Source organism: Dunckerocampus dactyliophorus, chromosome 19 (assembly GCF_027744805.1).
Source record: "Dunckerocampus dactyliophorus isolate RoL2022-P2 chromosome 19, RoL_Ddac_1.1, whole genome shotgun sequence".
NCBI classification, from domain to species: Eukaryota; Metazoa; Chordata; class Actinopteri; order Syngnathiformes; family Syngnathidae; genus Dunckerocampus; species Dunckerocampus dactyliophorus.
The window spans coordinates 15289006-15315428 of NC_072837.1; the positions used below are offsets into that span (position 1 = coordinate 15289006).

Consider the following 26423-nt stretch of genomic DNA (forward strand, 5'->3'; position numbering starts at 1 on the left):
AGTGTACAGGGGTAAACGTGCGGACTTGTTCCATGTTTATTACGCTTTCATTTCATTTCATCCTTCCTACAGCGTGAGTGACTTAGGAGTTCATTTAGGTGTCATCAAGGTAGAAGATCCCACTTACGCTAAAACTCCACTTACGTCACAGTCTAGGAACGGAACTTCCTAACCCACCTGTGGTTTGCAGTCCTGTAGGAAACACTGCATACCCCCCCCCCCCCCCCCCCCCCCCCCCCACCTCCACCAAAAAAAAGATGCTAGTCTGTGCGTCATGGAAAAATATCCCAGTGACAAGTGATATGAATAAGCAGCTTCCAGTTAGGAGCTTTTAATTGTTGCACAACACAAAATGTGAAGTCATGCCGGATTGTCGTCTATTTGGTGACGTGTGTCACACACAGGAGCACATATTTCATTATTTCCTTTATTCCATTACACGATCTAATGAGACCCTGCAGCAAAAAGACTTTTTTCACTGTCTGAAAGGTATTCATTTAACAATATGTTTATTATTGTGCTTTGTGCAGCTGTACTCTATTATTCTGACAACTCTTGCATAGCTAAAGGAGGTCGTGGCTGATCAAGTGTAAACACTTCAAATAACACAAAGCCCGCAGGAGACACGTGACAATGTTAGAACATTGTTTTTTGTTTTCACAAAAGTTAAGGCAGGGGTGTCCAGAGTCTGGCCCGGGGACAGTTTGTGGCCCCGTATTAGGACCACACACAAAAGATAGAAATATAGAAGGTTAGGAGGAGAAAAAAGTGGGATATCAGGTTTTTCTGTCAGTTTTGCGCAGGGGTGTCCAAAGTGCGGTCCTCTGTTTTTTTTTAATTGGCCCGCGGCACATTCTAAAAATATAATTTAACAAGAAAACTAAAAAAAAAACAACAGCAACAAGAATAAAATCAAAATATTAGGAGAAAAAAGCCTTAATTTTACGAGAATAAACCAGTAATATTATGAGGAAAAAATAACGCCAAAACATAAGTTGGACTGTTAAAAGAAAAATACAAAATTAGGTGTTATTTTTGAAAAATCGGGTTGAGGAAAATGCTATAATCTTATGAGGAAAAATACTGTCATTTTAGTAGCATAGAATTAGAATATTAAAGAAAAATGCCATTTTTTTAAACTCAGAATATTATGATAAACAAACAAAACAAAATAAAACTGTTATTATTTATGTTATAGGAATAAAGTCAAAATATTGAAATAGTTAGGAAATGAAAAATAAAAAAAACAACAGCAGAAATGGAAAAAACAGCTGTAATTTTACAAGAATAAAGTCAAACTATTAAGAAAAAAAGCCATATTCTAACGAGAAAATAAGTCCCAATTTTCCAAAATAAAATCTTATGAGGAAAAATACTGTCATTTTAGTAGCATAGAATTAGAATATTAAAGAAAAATGCTATTTTTTAAAAACTCTGAATATTATGATAAACAAACAAAACAAAATAAAAGTTATTATTTTAGGAAAATAGAATTTTAGAATTTTGGGGACGGTTGGGGAAAAGGTAATAATAATAATATTATGGGAATAAAGTCTAAATATTATGGGAATTATTGTTTTGGGAGTTGTATTTCAAGAAGAAAATTTACACAAAGAAAGTTGAAATAAAAATTTAAAAACAGCAAAAGCAAAAATGTGTAAAAAAGAGCATAGAGTGAAGTTTATATTAATAATATGCTTTTTCACCTTTATGACAAAGCTGAGATGCACTTTTTTCTTGAAATACTGTATATATAACTTCTTAGCATTACAAAATATTAAAGTGGCCCTTGCGTCCTTTCATTTTTCACTATGTGGCCCTCACTGTAAAAACGTTTGGACACCCCTGCCTTACTCTGAAAGTAGTTTGGATAGATACAGTATTCACTAGGAATGTCCGATAATATCGGCACGATATTGGCATAAAAATGTCATATGGGCCAACACTTGTATTGGGGCTTTACCATTCCACATACTATTGCTACTCACAGTGTATTTAAAGAAAGAGCTAAAAAAAAACACCCCACAGCAACATAACAGGTAAATAACAACAGACGAGACACTACCAACGATTAATGCTGAATAATCAACAACTATGTGAGCTCTAAACATGTAACTTAGCGGCTATTCACAACAACAGTACAGCAAATCACGCTGGGAAACAGGAAGTGCTGTTGTCAAAACCATATACTGTACGTAGACGCCACAACCTCGCCGCCATACAGGATGAGGCAAGGCTGCGCTGTAAGTGAATACAAATAAATGTACTTACTTTCATAAAGCGCCTTTCTACAAAGAAATTTAAGTTAATGCCGCTCGTTAATACATTCACACGCACACTAATATACGTGGGAAACAGAACAACAACCAAAAACTGTGTATTTGATCTTCTCAGATGGCTAAGATAACAACTTTATTGATCCCACACAGTAGTAATTCACATTACATCAGCTAAACGGCACAAAGTAGTGCCAAAAAAACATACACAGTATATATATATATATATATAGTAGTTTTAATGCAGTGAAATACGAATATAAAATAAGAACATGAAAGTTATCAATCAAAATAATAATCAGCAGATTCATGTGTTTTACCCTTTAACTAAAAATAAATAAAATATTTCGAAAAATAACATAAATCAAGGCACAAGGAACACAAATGTATTCTTATATAAAATATGTAATACATGAATTATCTGCTGTCAGAGATGGCTGGAGTAGCCAACAAAACAACTGTACTCATTTAAGAGTATTGTTGCTTTACAACAATTTTACTCAAGAAAAAGATATGTGATGTTACATGCATCGGTATTGGTTGGTATCGTAATCGGAAATTGGGGGTTGGACAATATCGTCATATCGGTTATCGGCAAAAAAGCCAAACGCATTCTATTAAATGTTCTGTGAGGAAGGACAAGGCCTTCCCATTTAAAACAAAAGCAGGACAACTTTAAACATAAACATGTTCGTCTGTGGCCGCATGGTCAGAGGTTAGCATGTTGGCCACACAGTCAGGAGATTGGGAAGACCTGGGTTCCAATGTCCGCTTGGGCATCTCTGTGTGGAGTTTGCATGTTCTCCCCGTTTGTGTGTGGATTTTCTCCGGGTACTCCGATTTCCTCCCACATTCCAAAAACATGCATGTTAGGTTAATTGGCGACTCTAAATTGTCCATCGGTATGAATGTGAGTGTGAATGGTTGTTTGTCTCTATGTGCCCTGCCATTGGCTGGCGACCAGTCCAGGGTGTACCCCTCTCACCCAAAGTCAGCTGGTCCAGCATACCCGCGACCCTAGTGAGGATAAGCGGCATAGAAGATGGATGGATGGATGTCCGTCTGACTTGTTAGAATGGAAATCAAGACGCCCTGAGATGTTGCCCCACTCTGGTCCTGTAGGTGGCAGTAATGTACATTAAAAAGGACACAAGTAAAAGTGTGCTTGGCGGAGGTAATGAATCCTTGCACTGAACGCAAATGAACATGAACATTGCATGAAAGTCACGGCTTCATGATGGATACAAATACTTAGGCGTCCCCTTTAACAAATCAAGTCCACATGAGGGGCTCTGGGTCTGTCTGTCTGTCTGTCTGGTTGACCTTCAGATGACATTGTTGCGTTTGGCATTTGAAGTGTGTGCCGTGGAGGAGCTGTCCAGCTGAAGAGGACCGTCTTTGCTGAAAAAGGGGAAATAATTGGAGACGTAGAGCGCCTTGAACTTGGTGCTGCAGAAGCAGTAGACCAGCGGGTCCAGCAGGCAGTCCACGTAGGACAGCACCATGAGGCCGTCGAAGGCCACGGCCGCTTTGTCCTGGGCGGACTCCCGCCACTCCTGAACCCGGGCCACCAGCAGGACCACCCTGGAGATGGTGCAGGGCAGGAAGCATAGCGAGAAGACCACCATGACCGAGGTCACCAGGAAGACGGCTCTCCTCAGCTTGGTCTTGTCCCCGACGGTCTTCTTCCTGAGCCGGTTGACGATGTGCACGGTGCAGTAGACCAGGATGACGAAGGGGATGATGATCTGCGTGAAGAAAACCGCTTCCCGCAAGCTGTCCACCACGTCCTTGCAAATGAAGACAGAGCACATTGTGTTATTGTAGGCATTGACTGTTGATTGTGCCCTTGTGTGCCCTGGCATGTTGGCATGTTGGCATGTTGGCATGTGTGTGTGCTGCTGCTGACACACTCCAGGTGGTCTAGCAACTTTTGTCTCAGCAATGATGCTAAATTAGCTCCTGGGACACTCTAGTATTTGTTTACTCTACACGCTCAACATAAACAGCTGACCTTTACCCTACATACACTGTGAACATCAGTAAGGGCAGAAGGCCTTGACTTACAGTACTTTCATTCTGAATGACACATACTGGATGTTTATGGCCCAAAGTGCTTTTTTTTTTATTGGCACTCTGCATATTCTGAAAATTTCATGAACTATTAATGAGATACAGTCAAATTTTGTAAACATTTTTGCTCAAATCTTGCCCATGTTTTTGTACATTGCCTCGGTTTTCGTACAACACACCACACGTAAAAAAGTAGTCCATTGGTCCCGTACTGTATCCATCCATTTTCCATGCCGCTTGTCCTCACTAGGGTCACGGGGGTATGCTGGTGTTTTTGGAATGTGGGAGGAAACCGTAGTACTGTATCGTTCCGCAAAATCCAGCGCCCAAACAAGCACCTTATGCGTTGCTGATTCACCGCCCGTGCATTTTTTTTTAATGACTGCTATTTTCTGCTAAACAACCCGCCACGGGGCCAATTAAAGCTAATAAAAAATAAAATTCATCATTTTGAATTATTTCACATTGTTTTCTGCATGTAAAACTAAAAGCATTCTCTATCAAAATGTATTTTTCGTTCATATTTGTGGGTGTGTATAGTTGATTAATTGGATTTCCTAAGGGAAAAATGACCTCTGGTTTTGTATGTTTGGGGTTTCGGCGGACCTTTTGGAACCAATTAATGATGAAAACTGAGATATCACTGTATTTTATCACACTACTATTTTTTAATTAGATGTGACTCTGTAGTTGAACACTTTACGCTACGTTGGATCGCTTTGTGCCAAAGTGCCCTCCCCCCCACATCCTTCAGTTTTTGGGGACACCTGTGATCAATGGCGGTGCAGTTTCCACGTACTGTACGTACTGTACGTTTTTGTAAACATCAAAGACGATTTAGAGTCTTCCATAAACCTACCGACGTAATATTTGTTTCAAACATTGGAGATCATTTAGTCTTCAGGGAGTCTAATGTACATTTTTGTAAACATCGGAGACGATTTAGGGTCTTCAGTGAGCCTCACCTCCATTTTTGCAAACATCTACGACAATTTGCAGCGGTGAATGAAGCCAACCTATGTCTTTGTAAACACTGATGAAAATGTAGTTTGTAAACGTCTGTGAGGATTCTGCAACCAACCTAACGTACGTACACTATCTTAGTAAACCTGGAAGACAGCCTAGATCAGGGGTGTCCAAACTTTTTCCGCCAAGGGTCACACACTGAAAAAGGAAAGAATATTTATATACAGTATATTGAGTATTTCACGGAAAAACTGCATCTCAGCTTTGTGATATAAGTAAAAAAAAAATTTTATTATTAATATCAACGTCACTCTTTGCTCTTATTTTTCCATTTTTTGCTGTTTTTTTTTTTAATTTTCCAGATATTTAAACTTTCTTCTCAAATAATCCTCGTAAATTCTTTTTCAGGTATTTTTATGACTTTAATACCATAATATTTTTTCTTTATTCCCATATTATAACTTTTTCCTCAACCTATTTTTCCAAATGCCCGCTTTTGTTTGTTTCTTATATTATGGCTTTAAAAAAACGTATCTTTAATATTTCAACTCTATGCTACTAAAATGACACTATTTTAGATCATAATATTGCAAGTTTATTCTCATAAAATTCTGATTTTTTTCTGTTAATATTGTGAATATTCATATTTAATTATTTTAATTTTTCACATTTCAGCTATTGTTTTTTGGGTTTTTTTTACATTTCCAGCTATTTCACCTTTCTTCTTGTACATTTTCTTCTTGCCATTATGACTTGATTCCCATCATATTTTGACTTTATTCTTGTACATATAGCTTTTTTTGTGACCTAATTTTCGAAAAATGACAACTTGATTTGTTTGTATGTTTCTCATAATATTCCGACTTCAAACAAAATCGTATTTTGTCTTTAATATTTCAACGTTATGCTACTAAAAGGATGTGATTTTTCCTCATAATATTACAATGTTATTCTCGTAAAATACTGACTTTTTCTCGTTAGATTACGATTTTTTTAATTTATATTTTGACTTTATTCTGGTAAATTTACTGCAGATTTTTCGATTTTTGCTGGGTTTTTTTGTTTTTTTTTTAGTTTTCTCGATAAATTGTATTTTTACAATGTGGCACGTGTGACAAATGGCCCCCAGGCCACACTTTGGACACCCCTGGTCTAGCGTGATGAATGTATGCTTCTGGACGATGGAATGAAGTTTGTGTACCCGCAAAGAAGCAAAGCTTCTTCCCATGAGGTCACAGCGTTGACTTGTTTTATCACCTCAGCGGCCGATGGCCTAAAAGAGCTCAGTGCTGCTACGTGTCCATGTGGATCTATACGGAGCTAATGTATGTTGAGACACATGCGGCGGTCCAGTACCTTGATCAAGGTGTCCTCCTTGTTGTCGTCGCTCTTGTGGCTGTTGCAGCACTCAAAGTTCTTGAGCATGGTGGGAATGGTGAGGGGCAGGAGGAGCACCCATATGAAGATGGAGATGTGCGGCGACTTCTTGAGAGCCTTCAGTAGGTTCTTGCGGCCCGGGTGCACCACGTTGAAGTAGCGGTCGATGGAGGTGACCGTGAGGAAGGCGATGCTGGCTCCTCGGTTGAGGAACAGCATGAAGAGCATGGCTTTGCACACGGCGTCGTTGCCGCTCCTGCGCTCGCCCTGGATGAAGTTGTGAGCCTTGATGGGCAGGCAGAAGAGCAGGAGGATGTCGGCCAGCACCAGGTTGAAGAGGAAGACGTTGTTGGTGTTGGACTTCCAGAACTTCAGCTTGAAAATGAAGAGGTGCAGGACAGACACGTTGAGCGGGAGAGCCAGGATGAAAATGACAATCATGACCGCCGCGTAGAACTTGTAGAGTGCCTTGTGCGTGGCCTCGCAGTCCTCGATGAGCTGGTAATCGGAGCCGTTAGCCATTTGGACGGCCTGGAAGTTCTCGCGGCTCTTCACTCACGTCAACAAGCAAACCGACTCACACGTGAAATCACAGAGCTTGTCTCGCAACCCCCCAATCCTGTCCAACAGGTTTCTGCACTGGAATTCTCTCCAAAGTTTCTTGTCTTTTCCCACGTCTTCACTGGTTTGCTGTGGTTCTGTTCAAGCGAGCGAGGTCCGGCTCTGGAAGTGATTGACCGGTAGAGCGGGGAGCGACTAGTTCTGTGTTTTGCTGTTCAGCCTCCAAGCCCAAAGCTCCTCCTTTTATAGCCCGAGGAGATGAGTCAGTGTGGAACCAGCGGAGCTTAAAGCATGCAAGTCGGATGGCTCAACATTAGCATGAATAATCTGATGAAAGCCAGTGATTGTACTTCTCATTGTCTGTATGACGGACGGTCGCTCATGTGACACATCCTGCATTTTGTTGGCACAAAGTGTGAGAACTGTCTGTGAAGCTATTCCTAGCGTTGGTAACTCCCACAAGCTAGCATGTAGCTGACATAGTTTCTCATGAGTGACAGCTTCCCAACCCAAGCCCCCCCACCACCACCACTCACCCTGCCGATGCTACCGACTCCAAAGTGGGATATTCCCAGTCGGTCCGATGTCGCTGCCTGGGTTAGCTACTGTGGAAGGAGAAGCCAAGGAGCTAGCATGGAATGTGGCGTTCCTCAGGGAAGAGGAGGAGGAGAAAAGCTTCGACCTCAGAAAGCGCACAACCCCGCATGCCTCCGACAAGTCCGGACAACTCATTGAATCCCAGACTTTCTCCAGTCAGGCATGGAAGAGACACGCCCGACTTGACCCTCGGCCCCAACACATCTCCACCAAACGTAAAGAGCCTGTGCTGCCTCGCGTGCATTCACCCCATTCATCGCTACTTGGACTTGAACCTTGGCCGTCTTTGTCTTCCACTCTGTTTTCTTAGTAGTTGATCTTTGACCCCATCCTTCCGTAGACAAAGCTTTATTTGTCTCACTGGGTGGGGGGGGGGTGAGTGCCGGGATGCTCATAAAAGTCACTCATGAAAGGTCGTGAGCAGTTGACTAATGACTAGTTGCCACTTTTATGGAGTGTAATGCTATGAAGGCTGACTTACTCATCCTTGTCACCAGCGATGTCCCATAATATCGGCTGATATTGGTCCAAAATGCGATATTGGATCATATATGTATGATTTTTTTCTGCCAATAATGATAGCAGAAAAAATCTGCAGTAATTTTACAAGAAGAAAGTCAAAATGTTAAGAGAAGAAACGCTATAATGAAAAAAGTTGTAATTTTAAGAAATAAGAAGTGAGCCTGAAGAAGAAAAACAGCTGTAATTTTACAAAAATAAAGTCAAAATATTAAGAGAAAAAAGTCTTCTACCAAGAAAAAAAGTTTTGCATTTGCATTTCTAAAAATATCAATTTAAACAGCAATTTAGAAAAACAACAACAGCAAAAATGGAAAAATCAACAGGAATTTTACAAGAATGAAGTCAAAATATTAAAAGAAAAAAGTTGTAATCTAACAAGAAAAGTCATAATTTTACGAGAATAACGTAATACCGTATTATGAGGAAAAATAACGTCATTTTAGTAGCATAAAGCTGAAGTATTTAAAAAATATGTTTTTTTTAAGTAATAGTATGAGAAACAAAACAAAAAATGTTAAAGTAAAATTAAACACAAACACAAACGAGGAATAAAGTCACAATTTTACAAGAATAAACTCGTAATATTATGAGGAAAAATACTGTTATTTTAGCAGCATTAAGTTGAAATGTTAAAGAAATTTTATTCTAAAAATATATTAAAGTCATTTCTTTGAAGTCGCAATATGACCAACAAACAAAACAAAATAAAGTTGTCATTTTTGTCAAATTAGGTTGAGAAAAAAGTTATAATATTATGTCATAATATTGTGGGAAGATTATTTAAGAAGAAAGTTGAAATATTTTGAGAATGCGAAAAAAGAAAAATGTGAAAAAAGGGCAAAGAGTGAAGTTGATATTAATAAAATAGTTTTTTCACCTGTATGACAAAGCTGGGATGAAATACATAGAAGTTCTTAGCATATCTACTGTACATGTGTTGCTTTATAAAATATCAATGTGGTATTAAAAGTGGTATTATAAGTTCATTTATCACCATGTGGCCCTCGCTTGACCCCTGCGTCATGCAAAGAAACACACTACAAAGTGACTTGGTTGTGATACTGTGGAGGCGTCGCTGTGGTCCGGAGGGTTTAATTTAATCATCCATTGAGGAGGATGTTTGTCAGCCGGTTGTCAGTTCTCTTATTAAATCTTTCATTCCTGCCTCGCCGTTTGCCCCTAAGAAGTCTTTGATTGACGACGTGCTGATATCAAAGGAAAGTCAAACGTGTCTCAATCAGCGCTTGCAGACTTGATGCAGAAACTCTGAAAGCCTTTTTTTAAAGCTTGGAATTCTGAGCCCCACTGAGCTCTGCTGTGTATTTTATCACTGCTGAGGACTTTATATTTAGCAGCTGAGGTGGGGGCTCACTTCAACAGGCTGTAGAACGTACGACACGTCCCAGCCAATCCGCAAAGACAAAGAATGATATGATAAGTATATGACAGGGTGTCCAAACGTCATAGTGAAGAATGAAAGGATGCAACTTTGCCACTTTGTAAAGCAACACATGCCGATATGCTAAGAAGTTTGATATATTTCAAGAAAAAATGTCTCCCAGCTTTGTCATATAGATGAAAAAGCATATTATCGATGTCAACTTCACTATTTGCTCTTTTTTCACTCATTTTTGCTTTTTAAAAAAATGTATTTTCCAAATATTTGAGCTTTCTTCTTAAATAATCTTTGTAAATTTTACCTTCGGAATATTATGACTTTATTGCCATCATATTTTGACATTATTCTCGTACAAATTAAAGTTGTTTTTTCCCATTTTTGCTGCCGTTTTTTTTTTTTTTCAAAATTTTCCAAAATTCTTCGGAAATGTTGTTCCCATGATATTATGAGAACTTTTTTCCCCAGCCTTATTTTTCAGAAACAACAATTCTATTTTGTTTTGTTTGTTTCTTATAATGCTAAATAACTTACTAACTAACTAACTAATAAAATAAATAACTAACTCAACTTTATGATACTGAAATTATTTTTCCTCATAACACTACCAGATTATTCTCATAAAATTACAACTTTTTCTCATTAAAATACAACTTTTTTTCTTAATATTTTGATTTTATTCTCATAAAATTACCATAATTTTTTTTCCATTTCTGCTGGGTTTTTTGGGTTTTTTTTTTTCTATTTCACTATTTCAACTGTCTTTTTGTAAATTTTCTTCTCTAAATTTTTGATTTTACTCCCATAATATTGTAACTTTTTTCCCAACCAAATATTCGGAAAAATTACAACTTTATTTTGTTTGTATCTCATAATAGTACAAATAAAAAAAAAAAATTAAAAACACATTTCTTCCATATTTCAACGTTATTGAAATGACAATATGTTTCCTCATAACATTATAGCTTTATTAAGTTTATTTTCGGAAAAAAAAAATGTAATTAGAATATGACTTCTTTAATCTTAATATTTGGACTTTATTCTCATAAAATTACAGCTGTTTTGTCCATTTCTGCTGTTGTTTTTGTTTCTTGTTCTCATACTTTTTGACTTTATTCCAACATTATAACTTTATCCCAGCCTGAGCATGTTGGCCACGCAGTCAGGAGATCGGGACGACTTGGGTTCGAATCTCCGTTGGGCATCTCTGTGTGGAGTTTGCATGTTCTCCCCGTGCATGCGTGGGTTTTTCCTCCCACATTCCAAAAACATGCATGTTAGGTTCACTGGCGACTTTAAATTGTCCACAGGCTTGAATGTGAGTGTGAATGGTTGTTTGTCTATATGTGCCCTGCCATTGGCTGGCGACCAAAGTCAGCTGGGATAGGCTCCAGCATACCCGCGACCCTAGTCTGGATAAGCGGTATAGAAAATGGATGGGTTATGACTTAAAAAAAATAAAATATTTGTAATATTTCAACTTTATGCTACTGAAATGAGATTATTTTTCCTCATAGTATTACATAGCATTCTCATAAAAGTATGACTTTTTCTTGGTCTATTACAACTTTTTTCTCTTCATATTTTGTCTTTATTCTTGTAAAATTACTGCTGATTTTTTCCATTTTTTTATGTTTTTTTTTGTTTGTTTTCTTGTTAAATTATGTTTTTAGAAAGCGCGTCGGGCCAATAAAAAAACAGCCGCAGGCTGCAAAAGATCCCCAGGATGCACTGAAATATTGCACCCTGAAATATCATATAAATATGTATGATATCTGAAAATGTTTCAAAAGTAAACATTTGCATTTGGTTGCAATTAGCCATTCTTTCAGCATAAAATATAATAATTGGTGACAGTTTGACCCTGGAACAGTTGATTTCCTTTGGGAAAAACTGGACCAACAACCCTCAGTTTGTGTAGTGCGGGTGTCAGACGACCTGTGACTCCATTAAAGTTCCCCTGGCGTGCAGTCTCACAGGAGAATGAGACTTTTGGTCCACATCTGCCCACATTCAGCTGCCAGCTTGCATGCAAAACTTTCTTTTTTTCCGTACACATGCCTGAAATACTGCTCGTATTCCAACCTTCGTGATGGCTCAGAATCCCCTTATTAGTGTGGACTCCAACTTGGCCTCCATAGCTGACTTTTGCACCCCTGGGAGGGTCAGCAGAAGGTCCCCCCGGGGCCTTGAGAACTCAGGAAGTTCTTGTTAGTTTTTAAGCCAGCGGATGGAAAGTCCGCAAGCGCTGATGAAACCACAAGACCAGGAAGTGAAAGAGGGTCACAGGCCGTCTCAGGTCGGAGAAAAAAAAAAAAAAGCCACAAGTGTCAACACTTCCCGACGCCATTCAATGCTTTTTGTAGTGGATGATGGTGAGTCAACCGCAGAGAAGTAAAAGTTTCTTAAGCACGCGTCTTCTTATAAGTGAGGCGGCTAAAGGGCTCGTATCTTGGCTTCATGTTCAGAGGAGCTTGAGTGGCTGTTGGAATGTGTCAATGTGGTCATATGTCAAGGAGATCGGGAAGACCTGGGTTCGAATCCCCGTTTTGCATCTCTGTGTGGAGTTTGCATGTTCTCCCCGTGCGTGCGTGGGTTTCCTCCCACATTCCAAAAACAGATTAATTGGCGACTCTAAATAGTCCATAGGTATGAATGTGAGTGTGAATGGTTGTTTGTCTATATGTGCCCTGCCATTGGCTGGCGACCAGCCCGGGGTGTACCCCGCCTCTCTCCCAAAGTCAGCTGGGATAGGCTCCAGCATACCCCCCACGACCCTAATGAGTATAAGCGGCGTAGAAAATGGATGGATGGATGTTAACACTTACTGCTGTACTTTGACAGCTGCTGTCTGTGCATATCAGGGGTGTCCAACGTGCACATTGCAAAAAACAAAATTTAACAAGAAAACTAAAAACAAAAAACCCCAACAATAACACAAATGGAAAAATCTGTATTAATTTTACAATTTTACAAGAACAACGTCAAAATATTAAGAGAAAGAAGTTGTAAGCCGAAAAAAAAATCCCAATTTTATGAGAATAACATAATATTAGGAAAACACAGATTTGAAATATTCAAGAAAAACTGTTTTTTTTCTTGAAGTGGTAATATTATGAGAAACAAATAAAGTTCTAACGTTCGGAAAATTAGGTTGGGGAAAAAGTTCTGATGCTTAAAATCCAAATATTAATAATAATAAAGGATTAGATTCATATAGCGCTTTTCATGCAACCATAGCGCTTCACAATGAACAGACCGAAGACCAAAGAACTACGGCTTTACCGTGTACCGTTACACCCCTGCTCTATAATCATTACTTCATTCTTTTCATCATGTTGGGTGAATGCTGCAGTGTGGCTGTAAAGGAATGTAACAATAATCATTACAAGCCATTGAACATGTTGTCATTTCATGTTTGGAAGGTGACAGAGCAGATAAGCAAAGACATGAAGGTTATTTCATTTAAAAAAAAAAAAAAGAACAGCTCGTGTGTGTTTTCTGTGGTATTGAGTCACACAGATAAGTGCATCCAAAACCATCTGGTGTGTCAGGAAGTGATTTTGATCAGCTTTTTATTATCTCACGTTCATGCCAGCGCCTCCCCGCCTTTTAAAAGCGGGTCACGCTGTCTGAAAGCCACGCCTGCAACATATCCTGATCAGCCTGCAGGCCGAACCTTTCTTTGTCACGACTGATTGTGATTGACATCTCTCTCTCTCTCTCTCTCTCTCTCGCGGATGTTTTGCGACATTCGAGTGCATGCAAATGCTAAATACAAGTGGATTTCTGAGATATCGTCAGCGTGAAACTGGCTTGTCCATAAAGAATGAAGCATAATTGCTTTTCTCAAAGCGCTCTGAGGCAATAATTCAAGCTCTGCACAAAACTATTTTGTGGTGTGGTGTGGTGTGGTGTGGTGTGGTGTGTGTGTGTGTGTGTGTGTGTGTACGTGAGCATTTTTTTCCCCTCCTTCCCAAAGCGAGTTGTTGCACGCTGATGTTGTCGCTTAGCTCAACTCCATGAAAGCTTGACTGAAGCAAAATACACTCCTGATCACAATTTTAAGACCATGTACGTACATTTTACACTGTTGGATCTTAAGGAGGTTCTAAGTAGAGCTTCGAAATGCAAAAAGAATTAATGGGAGCGAGACACAAAATGTTTAGAGTAAGCAATTTATTGCAGAGAAGCATTAAAGTGAAATAGGCTGTTCATCAGCTGATCTAAACTTTAGGACCATAGCCAAAAAAAACACTGAAACTGAAATAAAATGTTGAAGAAAGGTGAGTAGTAAGTAGCATGACCGTTCTTGTCAATCAGATGAAAAATGGGTGTGGGCATGCTTGATGTCAGCGTTTCCAGGAGGCTAGTGGGAATGTTGCTCCAGGTGGTGAAGATGGCTTCACGGAGGGCATCCACTGTCTGGAACTGATATCCATTTTTGTAAACTTCCCTTGCCATCCATCTCCAAATGTTTTCCATTGGATTTAGATGAGGGGAACACGCAGGATGGTCCAAAAGAGTGAGCTTATTCCTCTGCAAGAAGTCCTTTGTGAAGTGCAGTGTTGTCCTGTAGAAGAAGCCAGTCATTACCACACAGATGGGGACCTTCAGTCATGAGGGATGTCACCTGCAACATCTCCACATAGCCATCTGCCGTTTGACGCCCCTGCACAACCTGAAGCTCCATCGTTCCATTGAAGGATCATGATGGTGCCCCCTCCACTGTGCCGTGTGGAAAACATCTCAGGTGGGATCTCCTTGTCATGCCAGTAACGTTGGAAGCCATCAGGACTGTCAAAGTGATATTTTTTTCTCATTAGGAGAAAAAAACTTTCTTACACCTTTCAATGTCCCATGTTTGATGCTCTCCTGCAAATTCCAAAAGGGAAATTTTGTGGTGTTGAAGGAGACGAGGCCTCTCTTCTTAAAAGCCTTCTTGGCAGATGGTGTCTGATGGTTATTGGACTGCACTCCGCACCAGTAACAACCTTCATTTGGGCCGAGGATCTCCTGTGTCTTAACGGACAGCCAATGGGATCCTCCTGGTCAGGTCCCATGACATTTGTTTGGGTCTACCACTTGATTCTTTTGTTCCATGAGCCTCAGGATGTTTGTAGAAGTTTCAAATGACTGTCTCACTGTGTCCAACCTCATCAGCAACGGCACAGTGCGAGAGGCCTTGCTTATGCAGCTCAACAATCGTGCAGTTTTAAAAGAGAGAAAGCTTTCTTGCCTTTGCCATCAAGAGATCATGACAGTGTGAACACCTGACACTAAGTCACATTCAAGATTTTGCCTTTTAAAGGCTGTGCTCTTCTTTATTTCAGCCTATTTATTTCACTTTAATACTTCTTTGCAACAAATTGCTTACTCTAAAAAAAATGGCCTCACTCCCATTTCTTCTTTTTGCATTTTGAAGCTCTACTTAGAACCTCCTTAATGTCCAACAGTGCAAAATGTACGTTCTTGACATTTTGATCAGGAGTGTATGTCTTCTACTGTATATATTGTCGGGTAATTCCTATTTTATTGACAACAAGTGGGACACATGCTGTTTCACTTTGCATGGAGGCGCTGAACTTGAATGATGGACTTGTGGACAGCAGGTGTGATTGAGAGCACAGGGAGGCAAACATTTGCAAACACACTCCCACGCTGTGATGTCAGAGCTTGACTCACACACACACACACACACACACACACACACAAACACACTCAGCTTGTCTGCAACCGTGTTAAATATTTAGCCGTTTTGTTTTATTACTTGATATGTTTATGCTGGAAAGGTCAACCTCCTCCATACAAAACGTATGGACACGCACTATACAGGAGTCCTAATTTGCATATCTTTGGTCCATTCCCTAGTGGATCTGGAACGTTCTGGTCCTCGGGCCTTACAACGTGTTTACAGTGTGTTGACTTAAGCAGTTGTCTTGCTAATACGGCACACATACTTACTGTACGACCTTGTCACACACCTCACTCCATTTAAAAACAAACTCAACGTGTGGGAGGAGGACATTTTAAAATGACCACGTGTGAGGTGACAGATGGAGTCATGCTGCCCTCATCTGGTCCTACTTAGTCGTCTTTGTAAGACGTCGATGTTTGAATGGCAGGCTCCCTGTGGGTTTCTTCATTCATCGGAGATGTTGAGCTAACGAGCTCATGGAAGGTGGAGTCTCATCAGGGGTGCCCAAAGCTTTTTCCAGCGAGGGCCACACAGTGAAAAATGAAAGGATGATGTTTTGTGAGGTAACATGTAGATATGTTAAGAAGTTGTGCATATTTCAAGAAAAAAATACATCTCAGCTTTGTGATATCGGTGAAAAGGCCTATTATTGGTATCGACTTTTTGCTGTTTTTTTTTTTTTTCCCCAAATATTTCAACTTTCTTCTGAAGTAATCTTTGTACATGTTCTTTTCCTAACATTAGGACTTTTTCCTCTATACTTCTAAAATGACATTTTTCCTCATAATATTCTGAGTTTATCCTCGTAAAGCTTTTCTTGTTAGAAGACGACTTTATTGTCTTCTATATTGATTTTATTCTCGGAAAATTACGAGATACGTTTTTTTTCCATTTCTGCTGGTGTGTTTTTTATTTTTTATTTCAACGTTCTTCTTGTAAATTTTGTTCTTGTATTCATGACTTTATTCCCGTTACATAACTTTTTCCAGAACCTAAATTTACGACTATGTTCTTTTCATATATCCGACTTTAAAAAATGTAATTTTTTCTTTAATATTCCAACTTTATGTTACTCAAATGATCTTATTTTTTCCCCTCAATATTTTGACTTTATGCTTGTACACATTTTTTTGTTTTCTTGTTAGCTGTTCTCGTTGTTCCTGTGAGCCGGTCCAGTCAAGCCTTGAAGCAGTGACGTAGCAGCGGGGGGTCTTTTGGCCCCCAGAGGAGCGAATCCAAGTCTTCCTGTTTGTCGCTGATGTCGGGTCCCATCGTGGTCGACTGACTGGCATCCAGCTGACGGGTCAGCTTGCGGATTTCCCTCATCACCGCCTTCAGGTCCAGCTGGCGGCGCGAGGCCTTCAGGGTGGCCATGTTAAACGGGAAGGTCCGAATGAAGTCTCCCACTCGGAGCGGTGGAGGAGGGGCGTGTCCTTGAAGGGGTGTTTGGACAACTTTGAATCTGTCAATCAAACAGGAAGAGTCTCAACATAGAGAAGCCACTAACTCCAACTGAATGATCTTGAAGCACAATATCTTTGGACAAAATTCCTCACGTCTCACCACGTATGCGTCTTTATCACTGGAGATTATGTCTGACTTGCGCTAGCAGTGTCAAAGCTCTTTGAGTGCCTTGGAGGTGGAAAAGCGCCATGGAAGTGAAAGACCATTTACTTGAATGTTTGTGTTGTTACTGTTTATCTTCTGAGCTCCTATCTGATTTTTATAAATGAGCTGGATATTAGAAGAATCCTTTTCTTTAATAACACATTCCATCCACCCATTTTCTTCTGCTTATCCGGGTCCGGGTCGCTGGGGAAGCAGTCTCGGTAGGGAAGCCCTGACTTCACGGTTCCCGGCCACCTCTTCCAGCTCCACCGGGAGCTCCCAGGCCAGCTGTGAGACATAATCCCTCCAGCGTGTCCTTCAGTAGGTCTGCCCCAGGGTCTTCTCCCAGCTGGGCATGCCTGGAACACCTCACCAGGGAGGCGTCCGGGAGGCATCCGGGCTAAATGCCCAAGCCACCTCAACTGGCTCCTCTCGATGTGAAGGAGCAGCGGCTCTACTCTGAGCTCCTCCCGGATGACCGAGCTCCTCACCCTGTCTCTTAGGGTGAGTCCAGCCACCCTACGGAGGAAACTCATTTCAGTCGCTTGTATCCGCAATCTCATTCTTTCAGTCACGACCCAAAGCTCATGACCATAGGTGAGGGTGGGAACATAGATCGATCGGTAAACTGAGAGCTTTGCCTTCCGTCTCAGCTCTCTCTTCACCACGACGGTCCAGGTACAGCGACCGCATGACTGCAGACGCTGCGCCGTTCCGCCTGTCGACCTCACGCTCCAACCTTCCCTCACTCGTGAACAAGACCCCGAGATACTTGAACTCCTCCACCAGGGGCAGGACCTCATTCCCAACCCGGAGGGAGCAATCCACCCTTTTCCAACTGAGAACCATGGCCTCAGATTTGGAGGTGTTGAGTAGGAATTAGCGAGTACACCACTATCTGTATCTGTATCTGTTCACCCATCTAAATATATAGATCTGTACTCGGAGTGGGCGGGGCATAAGCAGGAAGTGGGTGTGGTTTAGCCAGCGCATGCCTGACGTGATCATTTTGATGGCATACGTTGAACTGCCGACGTTTTTTTTTTTTTGCAATTTTGGGCGTATACATAGCGTATTCTTAACGCGTTCGACGTATACATGACGTATTAGTAACTTATATAGAACTTTTGTCTAACTTATAGACAACTTATATCAACGAATGCGTAGCGTGTTGCCGGCGTTCACAACTTATGCCCAACGCTTGTCACACCTTGACGATTTAGCCAACGTATGAAAAATGTGGCCAATACGCTGGCGTATGTCGAATAAGTTATGTTTAAGTTTTGTATAAGTTAACAGCACGCTGAAGCACGCCGGCATACGTCGTAGTACGTCGAAGTCGTCCAAAAATGTTGTGCCTGCATAAAACTTTTCGACGTATGTCAACGTATGATTCATACGTCCGGCATCCACGGGCAATAAGTTATGCGATCATTGACGCCCGTTCACACACGTTATTTGTAAGTTACGTACAAGTCGTAATACGTCAACATACCTTGAGACAAAACTGTCTTCTTGGCGAGCGTTGGCTGAGAGGAGATGGAGGCTGTTTGCATTTGCAGATATATTTGCAGCTTGACCAGTAGAGGGCACTGTGACACTAGGAATTGAACGAACATTTATTTTTAATTTTTTTGCGGGAAAAAAAATCTGTAATTTTACAACAATCAATCCAAAATATTAGGAGAAAAGTTGTATTCTGATGAAAAGAAAAAAAAAATCACTATTTTATGACAATAAACTTGTAACAGTAAGAGGAAAAATAAGCAGCATAAAGTTGAAATATTTAAGAAAATATATATTTTTTTAGTTGCAATGTGAGAAACAAACAAAAGAAAATAAAGTTAAAATTTTTATTTTTTATTTTTTTAATTGTAATATGAGAAACAAAGAAAAAATAAAGTTGTAGTTTTTGGAGAAGTAGGTTGGGGATAAAGTTATAATATGGGAATAAAATCTAAATATTATAAGAATAAAGTCAGAATATTACAAGAAGAAAATTTGCCAATACTACTTATGAAGAAAGTTGAAATATTTGGAAAATGAAGAAAAAATAAACAACATCAAAAATGGGAAAAAACCCAGCAGTAATTTTACAACAATAAAGTCAAAATATTAAAAGAAAAAAGTCGTATTCTAACAAGGAAAAAAAGTTACCATTTTATGAGAATAAACTTGCAATATTTTGAGGAAAAATAATGTCATTTTAATTGCATAGATTTTAAATATTAAAGAAAAAAAAACCTATCAGACCAGAAACAAAACAATTGGGGAATTAGCTTGGGGAAAAGGTTGTCATATTGGAATAAAGTCCAAATATTATAGGAATAAAGTCATAATATGACGAAAAGAAAATTTACAAGAATATTGAAGAAGAAATATTTGGAAAATACAAAAAATGCAAAAATGGGGAAAAAAAGAGCAGAGTGATCTGATATTAATAACGGCCTTTTTCACTTACATGATAAAGCTGAGATGCAGTTTTATTTAGAAATAGCTTCTTAGCAAATCTACATGTGTTGCTTGACAAAACATCATCCTGTCATTTTTCACTATGTGGTCCCTCGCCTTAGAAACCTTTAGACACCCCTGCGCTAGAATGTTAGAGAAGGAACATTTCCGTCTTACCTGTGTGTGATGTCTGGGAGTCGCCAGGTCACATCAGGGCACCGCAAACCCTGCCCCCGCCATGAGGTATCAGGTAATGTTGACGGAACGTCTGAGAGCTCGTCCTCGGATTGGCTGTGTGTAACCTCAGACACGCTCCTGATGGTCCTCGAGTGTGGGCCCATTATCGGGTGTAGGGTCTCGCTCGTGGCGCTAATGAGTCGGGATGTCCTGTCCAAGTGGACTGGGGGGAGGCAACGATGATGTCTATGACAGCTGCTCTTGTTCTGGATGCTTTTCTCGGGCCGGGTTTGAATCCGCGGGAGTGTGTGTGAAGACACCTTTGGGAGCAGGGCCCCTCCCCTCAGGTGGTCCGTGCAGGTGTAACTCATAAGGTCTATCAGGTCTCCGATAAGTTTCTTCTTCACAGCCAGGTCGGCCGGGCAGTCGGGGTTCAGTGCGGGGTTGTGGTTGACCTCCAGCAGCCAAGGTTTGAAGGTGACGTCCAGTAGGATGTCGAAGCCCAGCAGCTCCACGCAGTTGTGGCAGGCGGGGCCGGAGGGGGCGATAGTGAGCAGGGTGAGGGTGACGATGTTGCTGATCCTCTGCCAGAGGAGAAGCTCGTTGATGTTTTGGCTGTGGAGGAAGTGGCGGAACTTGCTCAGGGTCCACTTGCAGCCTCGGCCCACGCCATCCTTGGTGGCATGGTAGAAGGGTCCCAGCTTGTTGATGCTGGCGTTGGTGAGATGGATGTAGGGGTTCTGCAGCGAAGACTGGGAGTACTTCTCTGTAGCAAAGCGCACCAGCCCCTCCTGGTGGATGTACACGATGAGCGGGTGGAAGCTCTTCACGCACACGTAGATCCTCAAGTCAAACTTGTAGCCCGAGATCAGCAGAGGCTCGCTGATGTACTTCTGCACGATCACGGCGCAGTCGTACAGGAGGTCCCGCACCTTCTCGAAGATGAAGATCCCCCTGCCTCTAGAGAGGCCCACCGGCTTACAGATCCAGAAGAGCGGCGGCGTTCCTTGTAGACGCGGCTTGTAGTACTCGGCCAGGAAGCGAGTGAAGTCGTTGGGGAGGATGAAGGCGGCCGGACTGAAATCATACAGCGACGATCCGAAGGTCGCCCTCATTCTCCTCAGGTTGCGCTCCAGGCGGTCCTACACAGATCATCAGAGGAGATCATCATCATTGTAGTCTTCATTTCCTGCAAGTGCTTCATCAAGAGGTGTCCAACGTTTTTACACCGTGGGGACACATCGTGAAAAATGAAAGGATGCCACACTAACAACACTAACAAGTTATACACACAGTGGTGTGAAAGAGTGTTTGCCCCCTTCCTGATTTCTTATTTTTTGCATGTTTGTCACACTTAAATGTTTCAGATCACCAAAGAAATTTAAATATTAGTCAGTGACAACACAACTGAACACAAAAATACAACTTTTTTTTCTCTTAATATTTGGACTTTCTACTTGTAAAATTACTGTTTTTCCTATTTCTGCTGTTGTGGGCATTCCGACGTACTGTATTGTCTTCCCATAATTATGACTTTATTCCCATAATATGTTGACGTTATGTTTCCGCAAGCCAATTTTCCAAAAATTACAGCTTTATTTTGTTTTGTTTTTCATAGTACGACTAAATTTTTTAAATTTTCTTTCAATATTTCAACTCTGTTACTAAAGTGACATTATTTTAAGTGACATTTATTTTTCCTCATCAAGTGCGACTTTTCCCTCTTAATACTTTCACCTTGTTCTTGTACAATTACAGCCGTTTTTGCTGTTTTTTTGTACATTTTCCCAATCCTTTCTTCTTAAATAATCTTCCCAAATTTATTCAACAAAAATGTGTTGTCTTTTTTCCCTTTCATATTTCAACTCTATGCAACTAAAATGACATTATTTTCCTCCTAATATTGCGTTATTATTGTAAAATGACAACTTTTTCTCATTAATTACAAGCTTATTAATGTTTGGACTTTCCATTCATCCATTTTCTATGCCACTTCTCCTCATTAGGGTCGCGGGTATGCTGGAGCCTATCCCAGCTGACTTCGGGCGAGAGGCGGGGTACACCCTGGACTGGTCGCCAGCCAATCACAGGGCACATATAGACAAACAACCATTCACACTCACATTCATACCTATGGACAATTTAGAGTCGCCAATTAACCTAACATGCATGTTTTTGGAATGTGGGAGGAAACCGGAGTACCCGGAGAAAACCCACACACACATGGGGAGAACATGCAAACTCCACACAGAAATGCCCAAGAGGAATTGAACCCAGGTCTTCCGATCTCCTGACTGTTACTGTGTGCTAACCACTAGACCACCGTGCGGCCCCATGTTTTGACTTTATTCTTGTAAAATTACTACTGATTTTTCCATTTCTGTTCAATTCTATTTTGAAAAGTGTAAATAAAAAAACAGCCGCAGGCAGCAAACGGCACCCGGGCTGCCCTTTGGACACCCCTGGTTCAAACCTTTGTATTTAACAGCATGAAAAAGTAGAAAGAGAGGATTGCGACCTTTCGCGTGACACCAACAGATTGGGGATGGTGGTTGAGGCGCTGCCACGGCATCAGGTTACGATATTCCGAAATGGGAAAGTCAGCTCCCCGCCAGTAGAGGTTCCAGTCTTCCTGCCCCCGTCGGCCGGCATGGTGTTCCTCCCATCCTCGCTCCAGGAGGACCTGTCGCAGCAGCTCAGGCCCTCCGTCGTGCAGTCTGAAAACCAGAGCGGCCGCCATGCAGCAGCAGCATCTTCATGATGGCGTGAGGTGGTGAATCTTTGACCCGGTGAAACTGAGAAGGCAAAAAGAAAGAAGACCTGACCCTGCTCTTCTTATGAGTACGCATGGCAGGATCACAATTACACTCTACGCCGCTGCCTTGTTGACACTTGCTACAAAAGCATTCGGCCAAAACTCCTCACTTGCAGAAACACACACTGATGCAAACTTAATACAAAGTATATCCTCAAGAACACTGCAAGCTCCTTCTACTGAAAACACTTTGTGGAATCCAGAAAATTACCAACTAGATCATGCTCTTTGCACGTGGCAGTGTGGTGTAGAACATTCTATCCCAACTAAGACAGCGAAGCCTGAAACGAAGACGTGGACTTTTTACCTTTGCAGAGAGGGTCATATGACATAGAGCGCGCATACCCGTCGCTCTGGAACTCTTACGCCTCATCACTCGCGCATCAGTGACATCACAAAGGACGCCAACTCCCACCAGGTGGCTCACAAAGAAGTTGCATCAAAAGAAGGTACGCGGGTGCTTGGGTTCCAATGTACGCTTGCAGGGGGGGGGGCAGGCCTTTTTTTTCAGTGAGGCCCACTCGCTTTGAAAAATTAAAGGATGCAACTTTGCCACTTTGATATTTTCTAAGATATGCTAAGAAGTTACAGATATCAAGAAAAAATGTGATATTGGTGAAAAAGCGTTTTTAGTATCAACTTCACGCTGCTCTTTTTTAATTTTACGTTTTTTTTTTCACATTTTCCAAAATATTCCTCATATATATTTCTCATATTACAACTTACATTTTTTCGTATTTCCAATCTTTGCTGCTAAAATGATTTGATTTGTCCCCATATTACGTATTTATTCTCATAAGATCGGGACTTTCTCATTAGAATACTTTTTTCTCACCATTATAGGTTGTGCTTTTTAATTTTCCAATTATTTCAACTTTCTTCTTAATCTTTGTATTTTTCTTTTCATATGACATTAATCCCATAGTTTGACTTTATTCTCAATTACTTTACCCTAACCTCATTTTTAAAAGCTCATATAATTTTTTTTGAATGTATTTTTTCCTGTAAGTATTGCAACTCCATGCTACTAAAATCACTAGCTTTCCTCATGAGTTTATTCTTGTAATATTGCTACTTTATCTCATTAGAATACGACTTTATTCTTGTAAAATTAAAGCTTTTGCGTTTAGTTTTTTACATTTTCCAAACTTCTTAATCTGTGCACATTTTTTCCCCCACAAATCGTATGAAATTAGTCAGATTTTGATTTCTCATAACTTTCCCCAACCTAACTTTTCCAAATTTCAACGTAGTTTCTCATTTTACAACTTCAACAAACATTGAAACATTGAAAAACATTGACAGCGATGTAAAGATTTTGGCCAAAGAAAACAGATGGTTTGAAAGAGGAGTAAAGGAAGCTATTTTTGTCAAACAACAGAACCCATCATTGAATCGGAATGGTGGTTTGAGGTTTAATTTGGACCCTGTGTTCAGCAGGTTACTGAGACCAAAACCCACAGCTCTTAGTCTTGCAAATGAGGTGGAACCAGGGCCGAGCCAGAACAATAGATGCTAAGGAGCCAGTATCAGAGTCGTTCATACCCAACTCAGGGAGCGACACTTACCTTTTATCGGAGGTGCTAATGGCAGGAGAGGATTATACCACTACTCCGCCCAGGCTTAGTGTAAGGAACCAATAGAAGGAGGGTGTTGGCACACCAATTCCGCCCACTCTTACTGTATTTAAGGCCTAGGCTACCAGCACTTATTAGTTCGCTGACGAAGCTCTTCGGATGAGGAGCGAAACGTCCGACACCTTCTTCACAGAAGTACAGATGATGTCTCAAGAAGCCTTTCCCTCGATTGAATGACAAGTTTATCCTTGCCAAATTGTGCCCTCCTGTACGCAGTAGCTTGCTGGGGGAGCAGCCTCAAGAAGACAGACGCCACACGCCTGGACAAACTGGTGAGGTAGGCAGGCTCTGTCATTGGCACTGAGCTGGACAGCCTGACATCTGTGGCAGAGCAAAGGACACCGAGGAGGCTCAGTGTGCATCATCCAATGCACAGCATCATCTCCCGACAGAAGAGCAGTTTCAGTGGCCGATTACTATCACTGCTCTGCTCTACCGAATGACTGAGCAGATCATCCCCCCACCATGCGGCTCTTCAACACAAGCTGTGACAAAAACAAACATTTAACTAATTATGTATTATTACTATTATGTATTATTCCACTACAAATTGGAAGTGAACCGTATTTATTTATACTAGCGACGCTCCGATCAGGTTTTTATGCTGCTGATACCGATCATCCATGAGTGAAATCGGATGATACCGATCAGATAGATGGAGTGTTTAAATGTAATAATTCGCTATATCATATTTTTGAGAGAGCTCCATCCACCCATTTTCTATGCCGCTTCTCCTCAGAGTCGCGGGGGTATGCTGGAGCCTATCCCAGCTGACTTTGAGCAACAGGCAGGGTACACCCTGGACTGGTCGCCAGCCAATCGCCCCTATTAGTCAACCTATAGACAATTTAGAGTCGCCAATTAACCTAACATGCATGTTTTTGGAATGTGGGAGGAAACCGGAGTACCCGGAGAAAACCCACGCATGCACGGGGCGAACATGCAAACTCCACACAGAAAGGGAGAATCGAACCCAGGTCTTCTCGATCTCCAGACTGTGACTGTGTGGCTAACATGCTAACCACTTTTATAAAATGAAAATGGCCAAGAACTACTCACATTTTCATCGCTTATTTCAAGCCAAACAAAGAATATGCTTGTTTTACCAGAACATTAACATTAATAAATGCTGGTATCCACAGCTCACACTTTGTATTTCGGAATGTATTTGTTTCTAGTGTTCTCACATTAACTGAAAACTTGAATGAAAAGCAGGCACGTGGTCGTGGGGGGCTCACGTTGGTGACCATATGAAAGGGGAACCAGAAAATTGAGACAAAACATGTCTTACTTTTTCAGACTCACTGGTGAAACTTAGAGGATGGGGCGCCTTCTTTAAGGAGACTTTAAGGATGCAAGAGCAGCTTGATGGCGCTCCAGCAGGACTCCAGGCAGTCGGCAAACCCGATGAATTCAACCGGCTCGTGTCCCGCATTTTGGCTAATTAGCCGCCACCCGACCGATCACATCGCGACCCCCGAAAACTCACCACACCCTGCCAAGTGCCCATCCCTAAATGCCACACCAAACTAAAGCTTTTTAAGGCGTGTTTTGCAGGGTACAAGACGCATATCACCCTCACGACGACAGGTAAGTCCCACTCGGCAGACATGCTTGTTATGGCTTTGGAAGGGAAAGTGGGCGGGAGACGGTTGCAATAGGCTGGATGCTGCAATGGGGGCGGAGCTGGTCGGCGAAGGTGATTGGCGTCATAAAGAAAATATCGGCATATGCTGATACTTGCTTTTTCAAGGGGGTGGCAGAGAACCCCTAATTTATACAGATTCCAGTTTCTTTTCTCTGCAGTTTTGCTTTGGTTTTATTTTGTGATCAAGTTTGACATTTTTGGAGAGCTGTTCGAAATGTAAATTTCTTTTTAAGATTTCACTTTTTCTACAGACGTATTTTTTTCCCCCATTTTGTTTTCGCTTTTTGATTTTCCAACAGTTTGACTTTTTGTAATGGCTTTTTCTGCAAACTTTTTTTTTTTTTTTTTTTAATTACAACTTTGTTTCTCTTTCTACAACTTTTTAATATTTCAATTTCATGCTACTAAAACAGTGCTTCTCAAATAGTGGGGCGGGGGCGGCAGGGAGGAGTGTCAGTATTAGTGCAGACCTGCCGACATGTATGAATTTGTAGTACTCGGCCTGCAATTTCACTCTTGAATGCTTCACTGCTCTCCATTTTGTTGCATTTCGCTGTTTCAGCTTGGAGTTGATTCTGTACAGTACAGATAAAATAGGTATCAGTGAACATCTGTCCTCCA

General features: G+C 41.0%; 2 protein-coding genes across 3 annotated transcripts; both read right to left on the bottom strand.

The window, feature by feature from the left end:
* Window positions 1-2380: 2380 nt before the first annotated feature.
* Window positions 2381-7741, bottom strand: LOC129172727 (12-(S)-hydroxy-5,8,10,14-eicosatetraenoic acid receptor-like). Its single transcript, XM_054762758.1, has 2 exons — window positions 6672-7741; window positions 2381-4066 (listed from the first exon to the last, which is right to left on the bottom strand). The coding sequence occupies exons 1-2, from the start codon at window positions 7212-7214 to the stop codon at window positions 3602-3604; spliced, it is 1008 nt and encodes a 335-aa protein (XP_054618733.1). The 5' UTR covers window positions 7215-7741; the 3' UTR covers window positions 2381-3601.
* An 8484-nt stretch (window positions 7742-16225) lies between these two features.
* On the bottom strand, window positions 16226-25743 carry ttll2 (tubulin tyrosine ligase-like family, member 2). Of its 2 annotated transcripts, none has more exons than XM_054761895.1 (5): window positions 25446-25743; window positions 22221-22497; window positions 19703-20844; window positions 18570-18674; window positions 16226-16928 (listed from the first exon to the last, which is right to left on the bottom strand). In XM_054761895.1, the coding sequence occupies exons 2-5, from the start codon at window positions 22440-22442 to the stop codon at window positions 16643-16645; spliced, it is 1755 nt and encodes a 584-aa protein (XP_054617870.1). In that variant the 5' UTR covers window positions 22443-22497; window positions 25446-25743; the 3' UTR covers window positions 16226-16642. The 2 variants fall into 2 exon arrangements, with proteins under 2 accessions (XP_054617870.1, XP_054617872.1); XM_054761897.1 differs by lacking the exon at window positions 25446-25743 and adding an exon at window positions 24086-24220.
* Between the last annotated feature and the right edge of the window lie 680 nt (window positions 25744-26423).